The sequence below is a fragment of the Mustela lutreola genome, chromosome 2 (genome assembly GCF_030435805.1).
Source record: "Mustela lutreola isolate mMusLut2 chromosome 2, mMusLut2.pri, whole genome shotgun sequence".
NCBI classification, from domain to species: Eukaryota; Metazoa; Chordata; class Mammalia; order Carnivora; family Mustelidae; genus Mustela; species Mustela lutreola.
The window spans coordinates 194,907,487-194,931,797 of record NC_081291.1 but is presented as its reverse complement, the minus strand read 5'-3'; the positions used below and the strand labels follow the sequence as shown (position 1 = coordinate 194,931,797).

The window sequence follows — 24,311 nt, the reverse complement described above, 5'->3', positions numbered from 1 at the left end:
CCCTGCAAGGTCACCATACAGAAGTTTATCATCAATCTCTCCTCAAGATCACAGTGCGACTCTTCCCTCCCAAGGGTCCTATCCCTGTGCTTCAATAAAGGCAGTTTTTGCACACACACACACGCACAAAAACCTACAAAACAAAAACAAAAACAAAACAAAAAAAAACAAGAGCAAAAAAAAATGTAGTTATTATGAACTAGGACTATAATAGTGTATGTGTGTTTAGGGGAAAAAAAGATACTACATAGAAATTTCATTGGCGAGAGTATATTTGCCAAGAATTTCTTCTGGCCTTTAAAAAATTCAGGGGGCGCCTGGGTGGCTCAGTGGGTTAAAGTCTCTGCCTTTGGCTCAGGTCATGATCCCAGGGTCCTGGGATCGAGCCCCACATAGGGCTCTCTGCTTGTCAGGGAGCCTGCTTCCCTCTCCCCCCGCCCCCGCCCCACTTGTGATCTCTGTCAAATAAATAAATAAAATCTTTAAAAAAAATTTTAAAAAATTCAGGAAAATTTAAGTGTGTTGTTTAACTTGACTAGGTGTGACTATAGTATATGCGTGAAAAACAAGGTTTAGTTCCAAGGGAATAATGAGGCAAGAGCAGTTTTCTTTCAAACACATGAAATGAAATCAAGTGTTCTTTCATGTGGCTTTATCCTATTTTATCATACTATGAAATTGAAGTCACTTCTGAAAATAAAAATTACTATAGCACTCACTAAAATGAATGGTTATTGACTAAATAAAACGAAATTTAAATATATTTATGAATCACAATTTTATACTTCTCCAACCCTCTAAAATTTGAAGAGCTAATAAACTACTCAGTTTGGTTTTAGGGTTTTGTTTTTTGTTTTTTGTTTTTACCAAAAATCATTTCAAAATCATTGTTTGAGTGTCTCTGAGAAGCAGAAATAATCTGTTTTGTAAATTAGGGTGCTTAGTACCTTATTCAAAGATGCTTCTGCATGTAGCTGACTAATTGAATGTTTTTGTGGAATGCTTGCATTTAGCCAGGTCTAAGTGTGTCACCTTCTAGACTGACCAGGTCTAGCCCAAGCCCAAGTGCATGACCTTCTGGTGAGTTTGCCAAAATGGAGCATCTTAGACCCCTTTCACTTGTAACTTCTGATACTTCCTGTTCACTGTGGGGACCAAGAATCACATTTTAAGGAAATATCCCAGGTAATTCTGATGCAGGTAGGCTGAGAAGCACATTTGGAAAATCAAAGAAGATGTTCTATTATGACTACAGGCATCTGTCTGATTCATTTTATTGTAGTCATCCACAGAAGAGGGTTTTGGAATTAAGGTAGTTGTAATGTGTATTCTTTACTTCCTCCTACATCGAGTTTATAAATGCCTGCACATATCAGATTAAAGGTCCTAAGTTGGAACTCTGCTTCTTTTAGCTATTTAATTATTAACAGGTCAATTGACTGATTTATACCTTACTTTCTTGGTTAGTAACTATCAAAATTGGGATGTTCATCTTTAAGACTCCATGACTAAGATCCATTTTTTTTTTTTTTTAAGATAAGGACAGTTGGATAAAATGCTTTCAATTAAAACTTGACTATGTGGTTGCCTAATTAATAATTGAGATATACGAAGATATCTAGACTTGTTATCAGCCACAAGTAGGGTTAGACTCTCAGATAAATCTTACATAGATAAACATAGATTTTATCTATGTTTAGCTTATCTGTTCGTATAAGGACCCTGAGTAACTACATAAGCTATATTAACACTACAGTCAAAGTTTTGTTTGTTTTTTCCAATCTAAAATCTGGAGTTTACATTTTTATGATCCTATACAAAAGAAATATAAGTGAAAAAGCTAGAGTTATTAGTGGAAAGTGACAAACAGGTACTCTAAAGCAGGATTGGCAGACTTTTTCCATAAAGTGTCAGCAGATATTCCCAGCATTTAAACCTCCTCGTCTGTCTTCTAACAACACAAAAATGAAAAAACAGTCTTAGCTGAGGGCCATACAAAAATTGGTTAGAGCGTGGCTTCTCTAACTTTATGTGCGTAGGCATCCCTGAGAGGGGGTAGGAGTAGGTTTTTGTTAAAATGCAGATTTTGTTTCATTGAGAATTGGGAGGGAGACAAACCATAAGTGACTCTTAATCTCACAAAACAAACTGAGGGTTGCTGGGGGGAGGGGGTTGGGAGAAGGGGGTGGGATTATGGACATTGGGGAGGGTATGTGCTTTGGTGAGTGCTGTGAAGTGTGTAAACCTGGTGATTCACAGACCTGTACCCCTGGGGATAAAAATATATGTTTATTAAAAAATAAAAAATTAAAAAAAAATGCAGATTTTGATTGGATAGGTCTGGAGTTGGGCTGGGGGTCCTGTAGTTCCCAGATGCCTTAGTAGGTCAAAGTCTTGGTTAAACAGTTTCAGGGTCCTTCCTGTAATGTACAGCCCCCTCTACTGGTCAGTTTTGAATCGCCAGTGAGTTTAGCTGACAACTCTAGTCTTTGTTTTTGTTTTGTTTTGTTTTGTTTTAATGAAATAATGGGGTCATGGCCCAGTAGTGCAGAATACCTGGTAGTTTAGTGGGCCTTCCTAATTTTAAAAGATCCAGATCTCTTCGCAAATTTGATGAAAGCTATGGTCCTCCTCACATCTCTCCTGTCCTTCCCACACAAGAATGCCCATTTTTACACAATTCTGAAGAATTCATAACCTACCTAAAACTTATCCATCTCAAGGTCACTGCTATATTGTGTAATGTCTGGATTTACGGGAGTACAGAATTAATCCACTCATTTTTAATAGCATCTTAAAATTTAGATGTGTCTCCATGTCTGTCTCTGTTTATATATACATCTGTATAGTGGCACATTTCAGCTTTATTTGATGCCTGCCCTATTGGCTATTGCTGCCCTAATAATTATATTTAAAACCAAGAATTATAAGTGAAGAAAATAACCTAGCTGTTGATATGAGTGAACATGGATTCTTACTCCTTATAATAAATTTATTCATAGCACCTTACCCATGACTTTATTGAAATATGATTCACATGCTACACAATTCACCCACTTAATATGTGCAATACAAGTGTTTTATTATTTTCGTGAGTTGTACAACCATCACCATAAGCAATTTTAGAATATTTTCATCACCTGCTAAAGATACCCTAGACCCCTTCACATCCAATCCCTATCCCCCACCCTCGATAATGGCAAACCTACATTCTGTCTCTCTGAATTTGCCTCTTCTGGACATTTCATATAAATGGTATAAATAGCAGCCTTTTCTGATTAGCTTCTTCTATAATGTTTTCAAGCTTCATGCTGTAGTGCGTATAAGGACTTCGGTGTTTTTGTTTTTGTTTCTGTTTTTTTGTTTTTGTTTTTGTTTGTTTTTATTGCCGAGTAGTACTCCATTATGTGGATATGCAACATGTATTCATCTGTTCATCAGTTGATAGACATTTGAGTTCTTTCCTTTTTTTTTTTTGTTATTATGAATAATGCTATCACAAACATTGCATTACATTCAAGTACAAGTTTTTGTGTGGCTATAAAGTTTCCTTTCTCTTGAGTATGTGTACATAGCCATTGAATTGCTCGGTCATCTGTTTATTCCAAAACATGTCTAAGAAAATCCAGAATATTTTCCAAAGTGGTTGCACCTGCACCATTTTACATTCCTATCAGCAATGTTCGAGGCTCTCAAATTTTCCACATCCCTCTCCCCACAAAAATACTTGTTATTTTACTTTTTTTTTTTTTTTTTTTTTAGGATTGTCATTCTTCTGGGTGTGAAATGTATGTCACTGAGATTTTAATTTGCATTTCCCTGGTAACTAATGATGTCAAGAATGTTTTCTTGACTTACTGGCCATTTGTCTGGCTTTTTGCATACATGTTTATTCACATCCTTTGCTCATTTTAAAATTTAGTAATTTGTATTTTTATTGAGCTATAAGAGTTCTTTATATATTCTAGATCTAAGAGTCCTCAGACATATGACTTGCAAATTTTTTTTCTGATTCTGTGGATTGTCTTTTCATTCTTTTGATTTTTTTTTTCCTCAAGCACAAATATTTAAATCCAATGAACCAAAGTTATTCATTATTTCATTTGTGGTGTGTGCTTTTGGTGCCCAAGAGAGTTTTGCTTAAGTCAAGGTCATGAAAAATTGGCTCCTATAATTTCTTCTAATCAATAGTTTTACCTCTTTCTTCTAGATTGTATGTGTCCTTTTGAAGTTTTTATAACAGTGGGAATAAAACGATTAAAAGAATATCCAAATGAGACACACTAGAATAGGTTTACATATGTTGTAGTGATAAATGGGTGAAATTCTAGACATGCTGGTTGCTAGATCTTATTGCTAAGCAGTTTAGATACTCTGCTGTCTTTCCTTTTATAAGTCAATTATTTTATATTCATTAATAAATGTTAGTGTATTTCAGGTCCTCTGCAGGCCATCTCTGGGCCAACTGCCTAATAAGGTGGGGAACAATTTGATAAAGTAAATAGCACTTTACTAACATGGATGGTTGACTTGCTTAGTTTTAATAATAGAACAACTTTGACATAGCAGAGCTGTGGATAAATGCATGTGGGAAATTAGAGAAGAACTAGAAAGGTATCTAAACAAAGTGATTATAGCCTATATGCCTGTTACATGAAAAGTGAGATTAAACTCTTGTTCCATTTTAGAATCAGATTCTGTGGCTCTGTGTCCAGACCATTATACCTGGGAATATGTTACTGGTTTGCAAACTGTGATTAGCCATTCACATTTAAATGGTTTGAGATCTTTTTTAAATTCATTTCTTTTAAAAATAAATCTTACTCTTTATGTTCTTTAGAGTCCTGATTTGCTTTAGGGACCCAGTACTTTCAAAGTATAACTTTCTTTATTGTTGTGATGCATAGTGTGGTTACCTGTTCATATTTAAATGCTTTGGGTTTCTTTAGTACTTAAAAAAAAAAATTCTGACCTATGTATTGTAAATTACTCTTTGGCTTTAGGTACTCTGCACTTGGAATATATTTAAGTTCCTTCTTGGATCTGATGAGATAACACATAATATTCAGCAACCTTTAAAATTAATCTTCCTCAGAAAAGAAAAGGTTCATTCACTATAATTAAATACCCTTTATTAAATTAAAAATGTGCATTTTTAATTAATAGTGAAAATAAAGTGGAATAACATTGAGGAGTAAATATTACTTCTATTTATTGAGCTGAAATGTGGTTCTACTAGATGACTGGTTGGAAAATGTTAAAGCTTGTATCTAGACTATCATTCTGTCCTCAGACATGGTTATTTCTCTCACCATCTCCTTTAGATTTATGAGCAGGAGCTGCTAAGACCCTTTCACAAATAACGACCTGTGACACCTCATAAACTAAAAATGTTCAAAATGACACATCATGCAGATTTTTCATCTTAAAATACCAACAGGTTCTTCCCTTCCTATTTTTTCTACCCTTTAATGGCTCCACTCTCATTGCACTCGAAAGGAAGTCCTGGTGCCCATCACTCTTCCTTACTATATGGTGACATACCAAATTCTGTCAAGGGTTATTTTATGCTATGCCTTGTATCTTTCTCTTTTTTTCTACTCTCAGCATCATTTCTCAAAGTCAGGTTCTTTTTATTGTCCTCTGGAATAATTAAGTAACTTTGACCTGTTCTTTTGCCCCCGTGGCTCTTTATCTTTTACACTGCACACCAAAAATACCTTTCTAATACACGGATAGTCCTATCACTGCCCTCTCAAAATCTGTTAGCCATATAGAATGATGATCACAATCCTTTGCATGGTGTTTAAAACCCGTTTATCTGGATTGCCAAGGGCACTTTTCACCTCCACCTGTCATATCAACTTCCTCCCTGATTATGAAATGTATCATGCATGTCCTCTCGTGATCTCAGGTTGTTTCTTCAATCTGAATGTCTTTTCCCTTTATTTGCATGGTTTTATTCTTCACCTCTCCACTTAAATGATGTCTTTTCAGGGAAGGCCTCATTACACTCTAGTGAGGGTTAATAGTTTTTTCTCCACTTTCTTTCTATAGTGCATTTCTCAGACCTCCAAGGAACATTTATTTTACTTTCACATAATGATTTATGCTTGAATTCCTCAGTCAGATGTCCCTGGGTTCAAATCCTGCCTCAACTGCTTATTTCTTCTACCTCTCTGGGCAATTAATGTTATTTCCTAAGCTGCTTCCTCATCTGTTAAGTTGAGTGAATATTTGTACATAGTTTGTGGGTTTCTTTTTATATGAAGTCTGATGACACAATGCCAGTATGATACACACCACATTGTGTATTCTGGGTACTTGTCCATTTGGCTTTGTTCCCCAGTAGATAGTAATTGTTTGAGGACGAATTAATCTTGCTCATTTTAGTACCCGAAAGAAAAGGTCATACTCTCTTTTACTTTTCCTTGCGTCAATTTATGGAACATTTAAACCTAACTCATTTGAATGAAACTATTAATTTATTGCTTTATTATCACATTCCACAAAGGACTTGGGATGACTTAGGAGATGCATCAAGAACAAAAGTATGAAAAATGAAAAAATATAGTAACAAGTACATTTTGAATAATTGAAGAGTTTAATTTCACCAATGTCAACCTAAGAGACAAAAGCTATAGATAAGAAAAAAATTTTTTTAAGATTTTATTTATTTATTTATATATTTGATAGAGAGAGAGAGATCACAAGTAGGCAAAGAGACAGGCAGTGTGGGAGAGGGGGGAGCAGGCTCCCCACTGAGCAGAGACCCTAATGCGGGGCTCGATCCCAGGACCCTGAAATCATGACCTGAGCCAAAGGCAGAGGCTTAACCCACGAAGCCACCCAGGCGTCAGAAGAAAAAAAATTTTTTTTTAAATATTTTATTTATTTATTTGAGAAAGAGAGAAACAAGAAGGGGAAGGACCAGAGGGAGAAGCAGACTCCATGCCGAACAGGGAGCTCAATGAGGGACTTGATCCTGGAACTCCACCATCATGTCCTGAGCCTAAGGCAGTTGCTTAACCAACTGAGCCACTCAGGTGCCCTGGATAAGAAAATGTTAACACTTGTCTTCATTCTGTCCTGTTTTGTAGGATCTCGTCTTCGCCAGGAAGACTTCCCCCCGCGGATTGTGGAGCACCCTTCAGATGTCATTGTCTCTAAGGGGGAGCCCACCACTTTGAACTGTAAGGCAGAGGGCCGGCCAACGCCCACCATCGAGTGGTACAAGGACGGTGAGCGGGTGGAGACTGACAAGGATGACCCCCGCTCTCACAGGATGCTGCTGCCCAGCGGGTCCTTATTTTTCTTGCGCATCGTACACGGGCGCAGAAGCAAACCCGATGAAGGAAGCTACGTCTGTGTTGCCAGGAACTATCTCGGTGAAGCAGTGAGTCGAAATGCATCTCTGGAAGTGGCATGTAAGTAAACATAACGAATTTCGTGAACAGCATGGACTTTTACTTGGATTTATTTTTAGCAAGGTTTGATTTGTCCCCATGGGTACTTAATACCTAAAGAAGAAAACAGCCAGCATGCCATGGGTAAGGAGACTTTGCCTTCTCTAAAGCAAAGCTGGTCAAAATAATGTCAAGCCATGGTGTCGCAATAAATTTATTTCTGTTGAAGCAAGGTGGAAATTATATTTTTACGTTAAAGCAAAGCGATGATGTTGCTGGTCATATTTAAAATTTGAATTATTGATGAAAGATATAATCAAGTATTAAAGTCAGCTATGTTAAAATGAAAACTTAAATGTAACATGGGATCAAATAATGAGCATAAATTCAGTATTGTACCTATTTTATTTATGTATGTATATATAACTGTTACATATTGCACATATATATATACATATATTTGTATATATATTTATATAAATATTTCTAAGTCTAATTTTTATCAGACACCTTTAAAAAAAATATACTCCCTTGGTTATATTAACTCTTTTACTTCCAGTCTGAATTCAGGAATCATTACCATAGGCATGTGGGAAGAATATAGAAACAAGCAACTATATTTAGATATTTTTTTCTATCAATGAAATTCATCAAAAGAAGAGATCTAATTTTTGTTGGGACCAAATGTTCATACATGGAAGGGCCTTGCTCAGTCTTGGCAATCATCAATAGTTAAGGGCTTGTCCTGCCTTTGGGATTTAAAAAAATATATTTATTTGTTCATCAGATAGCCCAAATAGCACTAGTAAATCAAGATATCAGTGCTTTGCATCTATTTGAACATTAACTTCATAACTTCATCGTTTTTCAGAACAAATTAAAATATATGAAAGATTTTTGGGGTGTCTTACAGATTAGGATTTGGTGTCCTAATTTAAACAGTACCATAAATTTTTGATATGATTTATTCTGTGGAAAGATTTTATCTGGAATTGATCATTAATAACATGGCAACAATTGGGCATAAAAAAAATTCGTACTTTTCAACTTTCTGGTTGTACCAGTAGGTTTTCATAGATAAGAAAATTGAGCTATTTCAAGATGCGTAGGTCTTATTTATATAGTTGGAAGCAGATTGTTAAATAATAGCTCATGGTTTCATGTTGGTAATTAAACTTGGTACTTTGTACCCGCAGGCTACATGATATCACACTACAATCACATAAATTATCAAACATGTGTATATGTGTATTGTGATTCTCAGAGATTTATCGACTTTACATAGGAAATCATCTTTTAGTAAGCAGTCATACTGTTTCTTCTTCATCTACTTCAGTGAAAGCTTTTATTCTCAAGTGTCTGGTCTTCTGATTTATGGTTTGTACCAGGAAATCTAAAACCTACTAATGCTTAAAATGTGTAAATCCAATAGGAAAAGACTAGAAGAATCCTAAAACCCAAATTTATTTTGTGAAGTAGTTTGAGAGAAGAGCATTAGAGCCTTAGCTAGCAATGTGATTTTGCTCAAGGCACCAGGTAATTTCATTTTTATAACTTAGTTCAAAAAAGCAGTCAAATTAAATGCAGTTTAGTGAGATTTGAAATACACACACAGAAGCTCAAACATCAATATTCCTAACTCTTCTATTTTTATTCTGAAATATCTTATTCCTGGAAATTTTCAAACATACTGAAATATGTCAATATCAAATTCCATTGATTCCCCGCCCCCCACCGCCACTGAATCCCTTTGTAGTAAATATAACAGGCATCATTCTCCCACTTTATAGATAATATGAAACCCATGATGGTTAAGTGATGAAGACTCAGGCTATAAATTAATGGGGATTTGAAGACCAGATTCTGATTCTTTTAATTTTAGTTTTAGGGAATTGTGCCATATTAGGAAAATGAAATTCTAAATGATATTTGGTCTAAAATTTCATCTAAAAATTAAAATTTTTAAATCAAAACTTTTTTTAAAGTGTCTACTTTATCTACTCAGCAACAGGTATCTATTTTTAATTCTCAACTAACTTTCCTTCTCCATGTTGAAGTTTACCTAACCTGGCCACTCATTTTATTGTTGGGCATCTATAAACACTTTTTTCCCTGAAACTTAACTTTTTAAAAATTCTTCCCAGCATACATACATCTTGTGTTTTTATTTAATCTGAAGATTGCTCTCTTTCCTAATTGCATCATTAATAATGAATCAAACTGTTTTAGGAGGAAAAATTTAAACCATGATTTTTTTCCTTGGTAATATGACAGTAGCACTTTTTATTTTTAAATCAATGAGCTTTGAGAAATGCTAAAAATACTTTTGACCTAGAGAGGAAAACAAGAAAGCTTCTAAATTGGATTTAGCTAGTGAATAAAATTCTTTCTTCTAATGCCCTGTCAACAGTTCATGCCGTTTGAGGCAACACAAGATCAAATAATACCCATTTATATGCTACTCATCTCTTTCACATTAGATCATCCGTCATCTCTTTTCCCTTAAGTGTTTCATAAAATGTATTAATATGGAAACTTGGGAGGAAGCACTGTGCTTTTTCAGTATTATTTGTTACTAAAGTATTTTTTTTTTATAAAATGATAGAAGAATAGCTATAGATTTGATCAATGTTTGGCTTTCATAATTTAGAACAATCAGCATAAAAGCTCAGTCATGACATGTCACTGTTTATTAAGTAAAGGAAAGAATGGAAGTCTAGCGACGCTGTGTATTTGGAGAACTGTAGATAGCTTGATATAAGGTAGGTGGGCAACATAAGTTGGAAAAGTAGATTTTTTGTTGTTGTTGTTATGTAAAAGGAGCCTTTGAAAGAGAATTGAAGACCGGGTTAAGGGGATGATGTTTGAAGTCAGAGACGAGTTAAGAAGCTGTCAAATGAAAAGAGCATATTTTAGATTTTGAACTGAAACTAGCAGTGAAGATTGAAAGAAGGAAATAGTTTGAATCAGATTTAGAAATTATAAACCATATTGCTTTATGGTCCGCTTAGGGATTTAGGGGATAATGAATGATTACCAGTGTTTGATTTTTTGTTTGTTTGTTTGTTTGTTTGTTTTTTGTTTCCCACTGAGTGACTAGGTATATAGTGCTACCCCCATAGGGATGGCAGGTCTAAAAGAAATAACTAATAGGAACAGGAGAGTGAAGTCAGCTTTGGCTGTGTTATTTAACATGCCGATGAGGCATCGAGGTAAAACTATCTCATGTTGCATTAAAAAGGGAACTTCTAGAACCAAGGAGAAAGGTCTTTACCACATAGAGAAGAAAGTGGTGGAAGTCGATAAAGTAGACTTGATTGCCCAGGCAGGCTGTGTGCCAGGAATGGTTAATAAGAGTTGAGATCACTCCTGTTTCTTGGAACCCCCATATTTAACGGTGGGCAAAGGAAAGAAGTACTGGTTGAGGGGGGTCTGAGGAGGCATCAGAGTGATGGCCCATGGTGAGGGAAGTGACATGAAGCACAAGGAAACAATTTTAAGAAAGAAAAAGTGTTTTGTGATGCAAATGCCACATTTTGGTTAAATAAAAAAGACTCCGTGGACTGTAGGAGGGGAAAGAGAGCATAGCAGCTGAAGAAGGAGTAAGTGGTGGGATTAGAGGGGCAAATGCTGCCCCTCTCCCAAGAATCTAGCCCTGAATGGAGTATGAGGGAACTAGAGCAAGATCCCAGGTCTCTGCACTGTTGCCTCTTGGGGTTGTTGAGGGCTGTGCTCTGTGTTGTAGGATGTTTAGCCGCATCTCTGGCCTTTGCCCAGGAGCTGCCAAAAAGACCCCCCCAACCCCAGCTGTGATAACTAAAAATATCTCTGGACACTGACAAATGTCCCCTGGGGGGCTCAAAATCAATTGAGAATTACTGATCTCTGGTATCTAGGGGATTAAGTGTATGGATAAGTGGCAAATCAACTTGTTACAACTTTTATTGTGAAATATGATTATTGATGAAAAATATGGAGAGTTTTGGACTCTCCTTGTTTCACCTTGGTTTTCATTTTTAATTTCAAAAGGCTTGGTTTCTGCTGTCAGATGAAATGTGCAATTTTATCGGTAACTGTCCGTCTTGACAGATTGTATAGAAAAAAGTCAGCCTGTTCCTTACCGAACTGTACACGTTCTCTTTATTGTTTTCCTTTAATAAAAACTTCAGTTTTATGTAACATAATAATATAGGAGAGGGAAAAAAATATTCAAGAGCAACCTTTGTTATGGAGTGTTGAATCCTTTATCTCATATTTGCTTTCTTCCTCTTGGTTTGAAAAAAAAAAAAAAAAAGCACAAAAAGCCTCCCAAAAAACAAGTCATCCAGAAAGTACTTTTCAGATCACTGGAACTCAAGTAAGGTCTTTAGGTGAATGCAGTTTTCACCTAATTTGAAAGCAGAACTCCAGGGTCCCTAGCAAACACCTGGCACTGAAGAAGTTAATAAGCAGTTTTCCGATGAGACCACCAAGAGAGCAGAGGCGTAGCTGGTGCAGATAGGGTTTCATGGAACACCAGTTCTCCCTGTGTTTGGAACAGAAGGAGCACAGGAGTCCTTCCACGTTTTGTGGCTGCCTGTGATACAGCCTGAGTCAGTGGCAGCCCCTTGAGATAGCAGCTGTAGCCCCAGGTGGTAAATATATGACAGCAGCTTGATCTATCGACCAGGGTAAGAGGGGGTTCTGGCCTAAATGAAAATTCATGAAAAATTGATGAAGTCCCCAGATTATGTTTTCTGTTTCCTTTTCGCAGCACTCTACCAGTGTGGAGAGGGGAGATTAAATGAGGTGCTGAACGCTTTAGTGGCAAGGAGGTTGTGGTTCAAAGGTCAGGGGTCACAAAGAAACCGATCTATTTTTTTTTTTTCCTTCTAAAGCAAAACACAAAAACTTTTCAGTTTAGCTGTGATTTAATTTTGCTTTGATGAAAATAAAATGGCAAGATATTTAAAAAGTGGTCTACAAAGCAACTACAAAAGAGAAGACAGATGTGATTCATAATGTAATTGAGGAACTAGTAATAGATTGAATTCCATGACTGTGAGGTGATTTTTTTTCTTTTCTCTCTTTTCTTTCTTTTTTCTTTCTCTTTCTTTCTCTCTTTCTCTTTGTTTCTTTCTCTCTTTCTTCCTTTCTATCAAGACTCATGCTGCAAGAAAGTCATTTAGAGAAGGAAAAGGTCTTGCATTATTTATAGGTCACAGATTGCTAGAATAGCAAAGCTATGGAACACTCTACAAACATAATGATCCTGTTTACTTTAAATCCAAAATGAAATTGATGTTTTATCTGTACAAGGAGGAGAGGTTACAGAAGTAGACTGACTTTAGTAATAGAGGTCACAGGTGGCATTAAAAATGAACACGAGGTAAATTGTTTCCCTGATATTTCCAAGTTAATAAATATGTGACTTTTATCCTTTTTATTTTGGCTGTAAATGTATGTTATCCAGGCAAATTACCTTTATACTCCATAAAGACACAAAATAAATTTCAAAAAAGGCTAAATCATGGAGAATTTTTGTAAAAAAATTGCTTTATTGAGATACAATTCACTTACCATACAATTTACCATTGAAAGTGTGCAATTCATTATATTTTAGTATATTCACAGAGTTGTCCAACTCACACCACGATTTATTTTAGAACATTTTCATCTCTCCTACAGGAAACTCTATACCCATTAGCAGTCAATCCCCATTCCTCTCAAACCCTCCTGCCTCAGCTCTGAGCAAACATTTCATCTACTTTCCATCTCTATACATTTGCCTAGTCTGGACATGTCATATAAATGGAATCATACAGTGTATGTTCTTTGACATTAGCTACTTTTCCTTAGTATAATGTTTTCAGAGCTCATCCTTGTTGAAACATGTATCTGTACTTCATTTCTTTATAATGCTGAATAATATTCTATAGAATGGATATACCACTTTTTATCTATCCTCTTTTGATGTATATTTAGATTATCTCCACTTTTTGTTATGAATAATACTTCTATGAACATTCTGGGGCAAATTTTTGTATAGACATATGGTGTCATTTGGGCATTCTCTTGGGTATATACCTAGGGATAGAATTGCTGAGTCATATGGTTGGTAGTCTGTTTAACTTATATTAACTTTGAAGTCACCACACAATGACTTTCCTAAAACAAACATACAAACAAACCTATCCATTTAGATACCTAAGAGATAGTGAGTCAATCTGGAACTGATAGTCATAGATTTTGACCATAAAGAATGTAGATGCAACTGATTTTTTCATGATTCTTCTATTTGTGTTTCTACACATTTTAACAGAGAATTCAGAGGCTTTTTTTTTGGTAGGGTAGGAAGGATTAGCAATTGAAAAATGTTCATAGTCCAAGATATTTGGGCCAAATAATGGGGTGAATTGTGTTCCCCCAGATTTATATTCTGAAGCCCTAACCCTCAGTTCCTCCATCTGTGACTATATTTGGAGTTAGAACCTTTAGAATGGTAAGTTAAAATGCAGCCATTGGGGTGAATCCTAATTCAAGTGTTCTTATAAGGAGAGGACATTTGGACATGTAGAGAGACACAGGGGATGCCAAATGCAGAGGAAATAGCTTGAGAGAACACAGTGAAAAGGGGCTGTCTGCAAACCAAGGAGGGAGACCTTAGAAGAAACCGAGCCCTACAACACCTTGACCTCACACATCTATGCCTCCAGAATTGCGAGAAAATAAATTTCTGTTGTTTAAACCACCCTGTCTTATAGCAGCCCTAGCACATTAATATAGGTCATGAATCTTAAAACAAGAGTAACCCTCCCTGACTTAAAAAAAAAAAATGGGGAGGCACCTGGGTACCTCAGTTATTGAAGATGCTACCTTTAGCTCAGGTCCTGTTCTCAGGGTCTTGGGATCAAGTCCCACATCAGGCTCTCTGCTTGGTGGGAAACCTGCTTCTCCATCTTCCTCTGCCTCTCTCCCTTGCTTGTGTTCTCTCTCTCTCAAATAAGTAAATAGAATCTTAAAATAAAGAAGAAAAAAAAGCAAGAGGAACCCCTACTAACATAGTATTTAAAAGAAATTAATGATGAGAATCAAATATTGTTTGCATTCTGTAGATTTTGTTCTACAATGTTGGTCTGAGGCTGTTTTAAAAGAAATCTGTAAACTCAATTGAGTGTATTATAAGCCAGAATGTATAGGCATCAAGGAATTAATCTAAAATAGCTTTAACTAGGGGGCGTCTGGCTGACCCAGTCAGTAGACTACACACACACACACACACACACACACACACACACACATCTTTAAGTAGACATAAAAGATGAAGCAAACATTTGGTATTAGAAAACAGATGATCGTAGAAGGGTGAGTGTGTATACATGCATATGTATATCTGTATTGTTGGGCTGTTCTGCGTGTGTACCTTTTAATTTTGTGAAATTCCATCAAATTTTTTCAAATACAGATCTCTTCCTTAATCTTCACAAGGGAAAGTGTGAAATTGCTGCTCTTGGGGAACATGTTTGCATTTATGATCTATTTAAATATGTATAATGCTCTATTTTGATATCAGGTTTCTGTTGATTGAATTGACTGCATGCAACGCTCCTTAGTACAAGTCTCAAGTTGCTTTTCACTCAAATTAGCCTGACTTAGCTCTGACTCCAGGGAAAGTACATAAAAGAAGGGAAAATCGTGATGTCCTCTGCTTTATTCAAGAGATTATTTCTGAAAACAGTATTGTCCTGAGCTCTGCAAACATATAAATCCCATGCATGGAGTGACAGCTAAAACTATTCATGGTGCTGGTAAGGTAGGTCAAGACACAACATGCTGTGGTTGGTGCTTGCTTTCAACCCTAGAAACTTCCTTTAGATACAGTTAAGAAAAGGAATCTTCAAGGTTTGGGAGGGTTTTGCACCTATAAGCCTTCAATTTATTTGAAAACAATTGGTGTATAAATATAAGTTGATTTTAATAAAAATGCTTACAGGTGGACATTATACTTAGAAAATGTAATATGGGCTGCAACTTGTATACAGTCCTTTAAAGATCTGTGTTTCAGCAGAACAGCCGGTCTCCAATTTTCTTCTTTAGACTGAATTCGTTTCTGATAAGTATAATACACATCTTTCTATTCTGAAGCAGCCCCCACAAGATTTTTATAATTCTATAAAGGAGATCACCCTTCTTTTCATGCATGACTCGGTATCTATGGTGAGCTCTTTATAGGAGTAGAGAAGTAAAAACAGTAGGTGAATTTTTGTTCAACTCTGTAAATTTCTTTCTGCATAAAAATTTGTAGCAGTTTATGGTTTAACTGCTAAAGGGTGAGGTTCAATCGTAAATTGACATATTCTTTTACTCTGTATCATTGGAATTGGTTTTTTTCCCCTTAGAAGATTTTCAAAAGCAAAAACAACATTCCCAATCACTATTAAAAAAAAAAAAAAAGGAGATATTTATACATTTTTGTCAATTGAGTGTATGTTTCACAAGAAATAATTTGGGTTCCTGCTTGGGGTGATTTCTATGAACTCTAAAGTTCCCTAGCACCCCCTGGGGCTGCTCAGACATCCGTAAGTTGGTATTCCTGTGCCTGGGTAGAAATGAAGCAAGGACTGTAAGGGAGGCAGGTGCTTTGATGTTGTGACAGATATGTAGGTCCAGATCTGGGGTGAATACCGACAGGTTCTTTTTTGGTATATTTATTTTTCTTTGGCAGATAATCTATCATTTGTAGGCATTTATTCCCTGATTACTCCAAGCCTGTTATAGAATTGATCCTCAAAAGGCCAAGTGAGGTTGTCAGCTGGATTGCACGTTCTAAAAGTCTGATTAGCTGTTTGTCATTGGCCCATTGAGTCCTATTGCAAACAGAGGTTTGGGAATTAAGTTTACATTAACATCTGAGAAGGAGCTCTTTTTTTTTTTTTTTTTTTAATCATCTGTAAGTTCCCTCCTCCCCTCCCCCTCCCCGCCCCCCATAATCAGGCCTTTTCCAGGTATAGAAGTACTTCCTGGGGGCATCTGGGTGGCTCAGTGGGTTAAAGCCTCTGCCTTCTGGCTCAGGTCATGACCTCAGGGTCCTGGGATGGAGCCTGGCATCAGGCTCTCTGCTCAGCAGGGAGCCTGCTTCCTCCTCTCTCTCTGCCTGCCTCTCTGCCTGCTTGTGATCTCTGTCTGACAAGTAAATAAATAAAATATTAAAAAAAAATAAAAAGAAGTACTTCCTGGTATTTTCAAAGACAATCATTAAGTTTTGTTTTTTTTTTTTTAAGATTTTATTTATTTATTTGACAGAGATCACAAGTAGGCAGAGAGGCAGGCAGAGAGAGAGGAGGAAGCAGGCTCCCTGCTGAGCAGAGAGCCCCATGTAGGATTCGATCCCAGGACCCCAAGATCATGACCTGAGGCTGAAGGCAGCAGCTTAACCCACTGAGCCACCCAGGCGCCCCAAGTTTTTTTTTTTAAATGTGGCTATCTAACACCTTAGTCTATGCCAAGATTTTATAGCAAATTTTATAGTTTATAAATGGAAATATAATATGACTATTTTATTTCCATAACAGAAGTATATTTGATACAGGCCATCATATATATATGATGTGCTTTTCCATAAATAATTTAACAAGTCTTTATTGGGTTTCCTAGTCATTAGGAATTGAGAATGATTTGAAGAGTTCCATGTCTTCAGTGGTGCTAGTGTTATTAGTGAGAAGCCTGGGTGGGCGACCTCATTGAGTGATGTCCCACTGTGGTGTAGGTGTAAGGTAAGGGCCTCCAGGGGTGCCTGGGTGGCTCAGTCCTTAAGTGTCTGCCTTTGCCTCAGGTCATGATCCCAGGGTCCTGGGATTGTCCCCCATCCCCAATCGGGCTCCCTGCTCAGCGGGAAGTCTGCTTCTCCCTCTCCCACTCCCCCAGCTTGTGTTCCCTCTCTGTCAAATAAATAAATAAAATCTTAAATAAAAAAAAAAAAAAAAAAAGATAAGGGCCTTGAGATAGAAAGGGCCTTGGGAGGTAGGAGTGGTACCAAATGCTTTTGGGTGAATATGAATGCAAATGGCCTTAGGAAACTGGAGAGAAGAATAAAAGCAAAACCCTGAGGCTGTGCTGGGCTACTTTGGAGAAAATGAATATATGTTGATTTGAAGAATGTATGCTGGGGAGTAGAGGGAGATAATTTAAATAGGGAAGTGGAGACTGGTAATGACTCCAACTGAGGAGTTTCCTATTCTCCTCAAAGAGCTAAGGGAGCTCTTTAGTGTTTTTGATTGAGGATGTTACTTGGAGGTGGGGTGTGAAGATTTGTTAAACAGAGTGTACTCTAGGTGGGAGCACTGGGGAGCCTGGCTGCGGAGATCTTGGCAAGTTAAGGTACAATAGGACGAGGGTTGAGATAAGCTGGTGAGTTAAGTTGATATTAGAAAGAGGAGAGAGAGCATTCTGATAAAAATTTAAGCCATGATTTGTCGTTCAAGGAACAATATAAATTCAGTTTGCTGTATTTCCCTACAGTACTCTCCAACTCTCAAGTACCCAGGTAGGTATTTGAGGGTATGGACACTTAGAAAAGAGTTGTTATTTAATGTGTATAAAGTTTCACTGTAGTAAGATGAAAACGCCCTGGAGATTCATTACACAAGGATGTGAATTTACTGAACAATGCTGAACTGTACACTTACAAATGGTTAAGATGCTATATTTTATGTCATTTTTTTTAAACACCTCAGTTAAAAAACAAACCAAACCACACAAAAAAATTTAAAAAATTAAAAACACACCAAAAAGGCAGAGCAAGGCATGACACATGCTGCCATAGTGTGTTAATACGTTAATACAAAATGTGTGAGTCCTTGGGCTGACATTCTGAGGGGATTCAGAGAAAGAAGTTGATTCTGCCAAGAGGATTATGGAAGGAGTGGAATGATTTCACTGCTGCTTGCTAAATGCCAGGCTTCTTTTTTAAATGTTTTATACTTATGATTTATTCAGTTCTCAGACTAACCCTGTTATTTGCTCTGTGCTATATCTGAGGCCCAAAGAACTCACTTGTAGTTGCTTAGACAGCAATAAGTGTCAGTATTCGAACTCAGGCAACCTTCCTCTACAGTCTGCTTTGCTAACCACTAAGGTAAGAGTCCTCATTGAGTTGTTTAAACGAATAAAGTCATTCTGCACATAGAGGAAATCATTAGCATTTTTTTTAGTTGATTCACTCAGGATGATCTGATCTACACATACAAGGAGGGTGCTGGACTAGATGAAGCCTAAAGCTTTGTTTTGGTGTTAAAATTCTGTGAATCCTGGGATGTTAAAGAAAAGAAACAACAGGAAGGGTGAGCTTTTCTTTCTTTTTTATTTAGTTATATATTGACATTTGAGAGCTCATTAGTTTATTCAAGTAATTTGATTTTCTCTGTACAGTTCCTACTTGTCAAATATTAGTATCAAGAAAATCCATCACGTTCACGTTTTATTGACATGTTTGCAGGCCAAAGCAGCTTGGAGATTAAGAATTCAATTCGCAAGATGAGCCATCTATCATTTAATATCTAAAGATAACTTGACTAAGTGTATAGAAAATGGGGCATGATAATAGCAATGATGCCTTTATACTATTTTCTAGAGTACTTGAGAGTTACTAACACAATCATATGCACTTTTTTCATTGTGTATGTACTTGTAGACATTTGCGGACTTTGAGAGTTTCCAAGTTCAGTACGTAGTAGCATTAACATGGGTCAGTTTGGGCTTTCAAATAACTATTTGTTTTTAAAATGAATTAAGGGGCACCTGGGTGGCTCAGTGGGTTAAAGCCTCTGCCTTCAGCTCAGGTCATGATCTCAGGGTCCTGGGATCGAGCCCCGCATCGGGCTCTCTGCTCCGCAGGGAGCCTGCTTCCTCCTCTCTCTCTTCCTGCCTCTCTGCCTAATTGTGATCTCTCTCGGTCACATAAATAAAATATTTAAAAAAAAAAAGAATTAAAAAAGGAAAGACGGTCTTTCCAAAAAGTGATTTTGGAGCAATTGGATATCCATAGGCAAAAAAAAAAAAAAAAAAAGAGAAAGACCCTCAAACCACACCCATTATAAAAGAATGAATTAAAAATGGGTCATAGATTTAAACATAAAATGTAAACCTAGAAAACCTTTAAAAGGTAAGATAAACCTTTTGGTGTCTAGAGCTTGGTGAAGAGTTCATAACAGAGACCAAAAAAATAAATGTGACTTCATTAAAATGAGAAACATTTATTCTCTGAGAGATCCTGTAAAGAGGATAAAGAGATAAGTAATATATTAGGGGAGGGCATGTTTATAAGTAACATATATCCTAACATATATCTGACAAGAGACTCATATTTAGAATGTGTAAAGGTCTCTTAAAACTCAACATTAACTCAAACAATCCCATTAGAAAATGGGCATGAGACATGAAGAGACATTTCACCAAAAAAGGATCTCTGGATGGCAAATCAGCCCATGAAAAAGATGTTAAATGTCACCAACCTCAGGAGATACATGTTAAGAGTGGAATGAGATACCACCGTATACCTTTAGCCAAAATAACATAAATAAATAATAAAATAGAGTAAAAATAAATAAAGTAGTGACATTACCTAACTCTGGTGAGGCTGCAGAGAAACTGGATCTCTCCTATATTGTTGATGAGAATGTAGAACTGTACAGTCACTCTGGAAAATAAGTTGAAAGTTTCTTAAAACATTAACTTTATGCTTCCTATACAGTTGCACTACTGAGTACTTATCTAAGAGAAATGAAAACCTATCTGCCAAAACCCATACACAGTTTTTAATGACCAATTTATTTGTAATGGCAAAAAATGGGAACAACTAGAATGTCCCTCAATAGGTAAATGGTTAAACAAAGCATGCTGTATCCATACCACAGAATATGACTCAGCAATAAAAAAGAATGAATGAGGCAGTATGCTCAGTAAAGAAGGCCATTTTAAAAGGTCATATACTGTATGATTTCACTTATATAACCTTTTTGAAATGACAAAATTATAGTGATAGAAGAGAGATTAGGGGTTGTTGAGAGTAAGGGATAGAGGCATGGGTATGACCACGACAGGAGAACAAGGGGTGATCTTTGCGTTGATGAAATAGTTACGCATCTTCATAGTGATGGTGGTTACACAAAGGCATATGTGTGATAAAATTATATAGAACCACTTACACACGCATTGTACCAATGTCAAGTGCCTAGTCTTGGTTTTACACTGTCATTATATAAGATGTAACCATTGAAGGGGAAACCAGGTGAAGGGTACACAGGACTTCTGTACTTTCTTTACAAGTTTCATCTCAAAGTAAGAAGTTTAAATAAAGGAACTGTATCCTTAAGATACATTCTAATGTATGATGCCTTCTAATGTATCTTATGAAATGATTTGCTTGTTTGTTTGTTTGTTTGTTTTGGAGAGGGAGGTCGGTAGGAGAAGTGAGAAAGAGAGAATCCCAAGCAGGTTACATGCCCAGCTTGACTGCACAACCCTGAGATCATGACCTGAACCAAAATCAAGAGTCAGATGCTTAAGCGACCGTGCCACCCAGGCCCCTGAATATTTTATTTTGTAACTTTTACATTTTTAAGTGTTTTGCTTAAGTATGGATGATTTCATATTTTTGTGAATTGTCCATGATCTATTTAAAACTCTTAATCAGACTTACTTCAAATTCATTGTTTGAAATTCATAAATTCAACATGCTGTCCGTTCTATATACAGTTCTGTGAATTTTCCTTCTGTTTTTGATTTTTGCTCCATCATGGTTTTTGAGTCTAACGCTAGGCATTTTTTAAGGGGAAGCAGAGGTTAATGTAAAAGGCTTGTGGTTGTTCATGGGTATCAAGAGTCCCTAATGTATGCTAATGAATGGGGTCCATTATCTAACTGCTGAAAGTCTCTTTCTCTAAATTGCATTAAGAGTTGAGATTAAGAAATGTAATCCAGTTTGAGTCTTTGCTGCTAAAACTGTGGGTGGAATATTGTCAGTAGTTCTGAGTGTCAGCTTAAATTCACCATGAAATGAAGAGTACCTTAGAAGAAAAAGATCAAGCGTTTAAGACTGTCCCAAATAGGAAGAGTCGAAGGAATTGAGATTATTGAACCAGGAGCAATGAAGACACTGGTAGTTCTGGTAGGTCTGGTAGTTCTCACCAAGCATATCAAGAACTGTCAAGACCAAGAAAGAATATACTTGTTCTGTTGACCTTTGAGGAAAGAAAAGGACCAGTAGATAGATGTTGCAGATTTTGCCTTAGCATGCTGGACAGTTATTATTGTATATGACTTCTTTCTTGGGATCTTAAGGAATTACAGGCAAACCAAAATTGGTGTGTTAATGCAGTCAGATGAGAACCTTAAAAATTATGTAGAACCCTGTATTTTGGTATGGCTTTGCTTTATGTTTTTCCTCAAAGGAAAACTCAGCCTCCACAATAATGAAAAAAAGTAACAAAATAGTACTGGTGACCTATTCAGTTGCAAAATAATCCTCATCACTTTCCTATTCACCAGGAATTCCATAAAGTAGAAATAATTTCCTTAAATTTTGTATTATCATGTTTCATGAAAAGTCCTTGGAAAAATCCCATTTGTGCATGCATCTTACACATCCTATTTTGAAATCCTCTGAGATTATAAGCAATTAAATTAATTGCATTTTGTAGCCCAACCCCTCATTTATAACATATAATTCCCCAGGACCCACATGTCCAAATTCAAGAGCAGCTTGATAGAAAGGCTGATTTATTTTTGTTTTCTTCCTGGATCTGCTTTGAATATTCTTAAAAGAAGGGGGAAAATGCTGTCTTTAATATTCATATAGGATTTTCTTTTAAAAGCAGCTTCTCTCAAAAGCCTGTTGTTAAACAGGACTACCTAGAAAGGGGTCAACTTGTAAAACCCTTCCTAAGTACTTGTGTGGTTCTTTAGGATTGATGGATAAGCTGATAGAATCTAATCTTCAAATGTGTATGTCATTAATAGAGATGTAAGAATCTCAATTTACTTTGTCTTTTTCTATTCTGTCACATCATAAGGAAAAGCTTTACTAATGAAGTACCCAATGGTAATAACCCATTATATGCTAGAATCTCTCTTTATATCAGATGACATGCAAATGAACTGTTCTATTTCTGTGGAGAAAGAGAGACAAGGAGTGGTCTAGTTAATCATACTTGAGGGCTGCCATAGTTGTCTTCTGGGAAATATTATCATTATTCATTCTTATTTAAGGGTCCTTATCCTGTGCATAAGAAAATCTCCCATTCATTCCATTTGGGTTTGATGTTAATTACAGGGGCATTAATGGAAGCTTTTTCATAAGAAATGAATGTGGGATTAAATCAGGAAAAAAAAAAAAAAGAAGCAGCAAACTTCGGGTGAATCGGGTCATCATAAAACCGTGCATTTAGAATCTGGCATGTTGGAGGAACTGTAGAGATCATCAGTCTTGTTCAGAAGTAGAAACTGAGGCCCTGAGAAATGAACTGAGTTAATCAGAGCTCCTAGCTGGTGAGAGGCAGGTTTGAAATGACGAATAGGGGAGCCAGTTTCATGAGACAGCAATGTAGGGAAAAGGTAATTCTTGGAATTTCTTTTCCCAGAAAGCACTAGATTCAGGCTCTTTTAACTCCGGCCATGATTTCTGGCAAAACTTTTAATCTCTCTGGGTCTGTTTTCTTGAATTTAAGGTGAGGGGATTGGACTAGATCATTTATCCTCCAGCAAAGAGAAATCAAACTAAGCTATATAAAGGGTCATGTGTGATTACTGAACTAAGTTTATTGGGAAAAAAAAATATTTCTAACTTTTCATTTACATTTGGCTTTTAAGAAACTGAGAGGAGCCAATCTTGGATATCAAGTAAGTTTAGCAGTAATCTTTAACTGGCTTGTCCCCAGTCTGTGCAAAGACTTTCTTCTTAACCCAGATCATATTTTTTCTTTTTAACCATTTCTTCATGTGAATTCTGGTTGATAACAAGTAATTGATAATATTGCTGGTAAATGAGGTTTCCCCTTAATCTTCTGTGTCTTTTAAGGAATTAACTGATCATGTATTCACATCTACACAATCCCTGTTCACCTTATCACCATGTAATTAAGTCATTTTTCTTTTTCAATCAAGCATTCAGGTCTAAGGTAATTGGTGCTTTATGAAAAATTATGTACATTCTAGAGCAGTATTTCTGGTCTCTTTAAGTTTAATGCAAATAAAAAAATATAAATTTCTACAGAAATTGGATCTTGTTTTGTTTCTCTAAGAAGGAAATGAAGCAATTTTTTTTACTTATATATTTCACGTATACTTAGTGTATAAAGTATTTTATTAAATAAAATGCCATTTGCTATTTACCACAATATTTTCACCTACTTATTATAAATAAATACATATACATATACCTATACATATATTAGACCAATTTTACATTTCTCTTCTCTTTGGACCCATATTATCTGAATTACTATAAACATTTTTCTACTGTGCATGTCTGATGTCTGTTTGGTTGTTTTCTTTATTTTGTATTTTACTTTTATGTGTTCTTGTAGTTATATGTACTATGTTCTTATTTTAGAAATGCTAGAAACTATAAAAGTTGAAAAAAAGATTACTGTCAGAAATAAGCATCATTATTTCCACTCTATTTTTATTTATTTGTCAACAATATCACTGTAATAAGAGTCAGTCTGTGAAATGGATTCAATTTTGTGTAATACTTCAATAAAATAAAAGATAGATGTACTACACATATAAATAAATAGTGCTATAACTTGGTTATTTTGGATAAGATGTAACATAATTTTAGTTTTTATTTCTTTGAAGAATTAGAAATTTGGATGTCTCATAATAATGGCTTGCACATGTCCTCAGGAAATAGTATAACTAAATTGCAAA

The 24,311-nt window shown here is 36.0% G+C and overlaps 1 protein-coding gene across 20 annotated transcripts in view; it reads left to right on the top strand.

Moving 5' to 3' along the window:
• ROBO2 (roundabout guidance receptor 2) overlaps positions 1 to 24,311 on the top strand; it is a 592,813-nt gene that overhangs the window by 59,813 nt on the left and 508,689 nt on the right. For all 20 annotated transcript variants that reach the window (XM_059164449.1, XM_059164448.1, XM_059164451.1 and 17 more), the window contains exon 2: positions 7,101 to 7,427. In XM_059164449.1, coding sequence (XP_059020432.1) covers positions 7,101 to 7,427 — 327 coding nt within the window. The remainder of the gene's footprint in view (positions 1 to 7,100; positions 7,428 to 24,311) is intronic.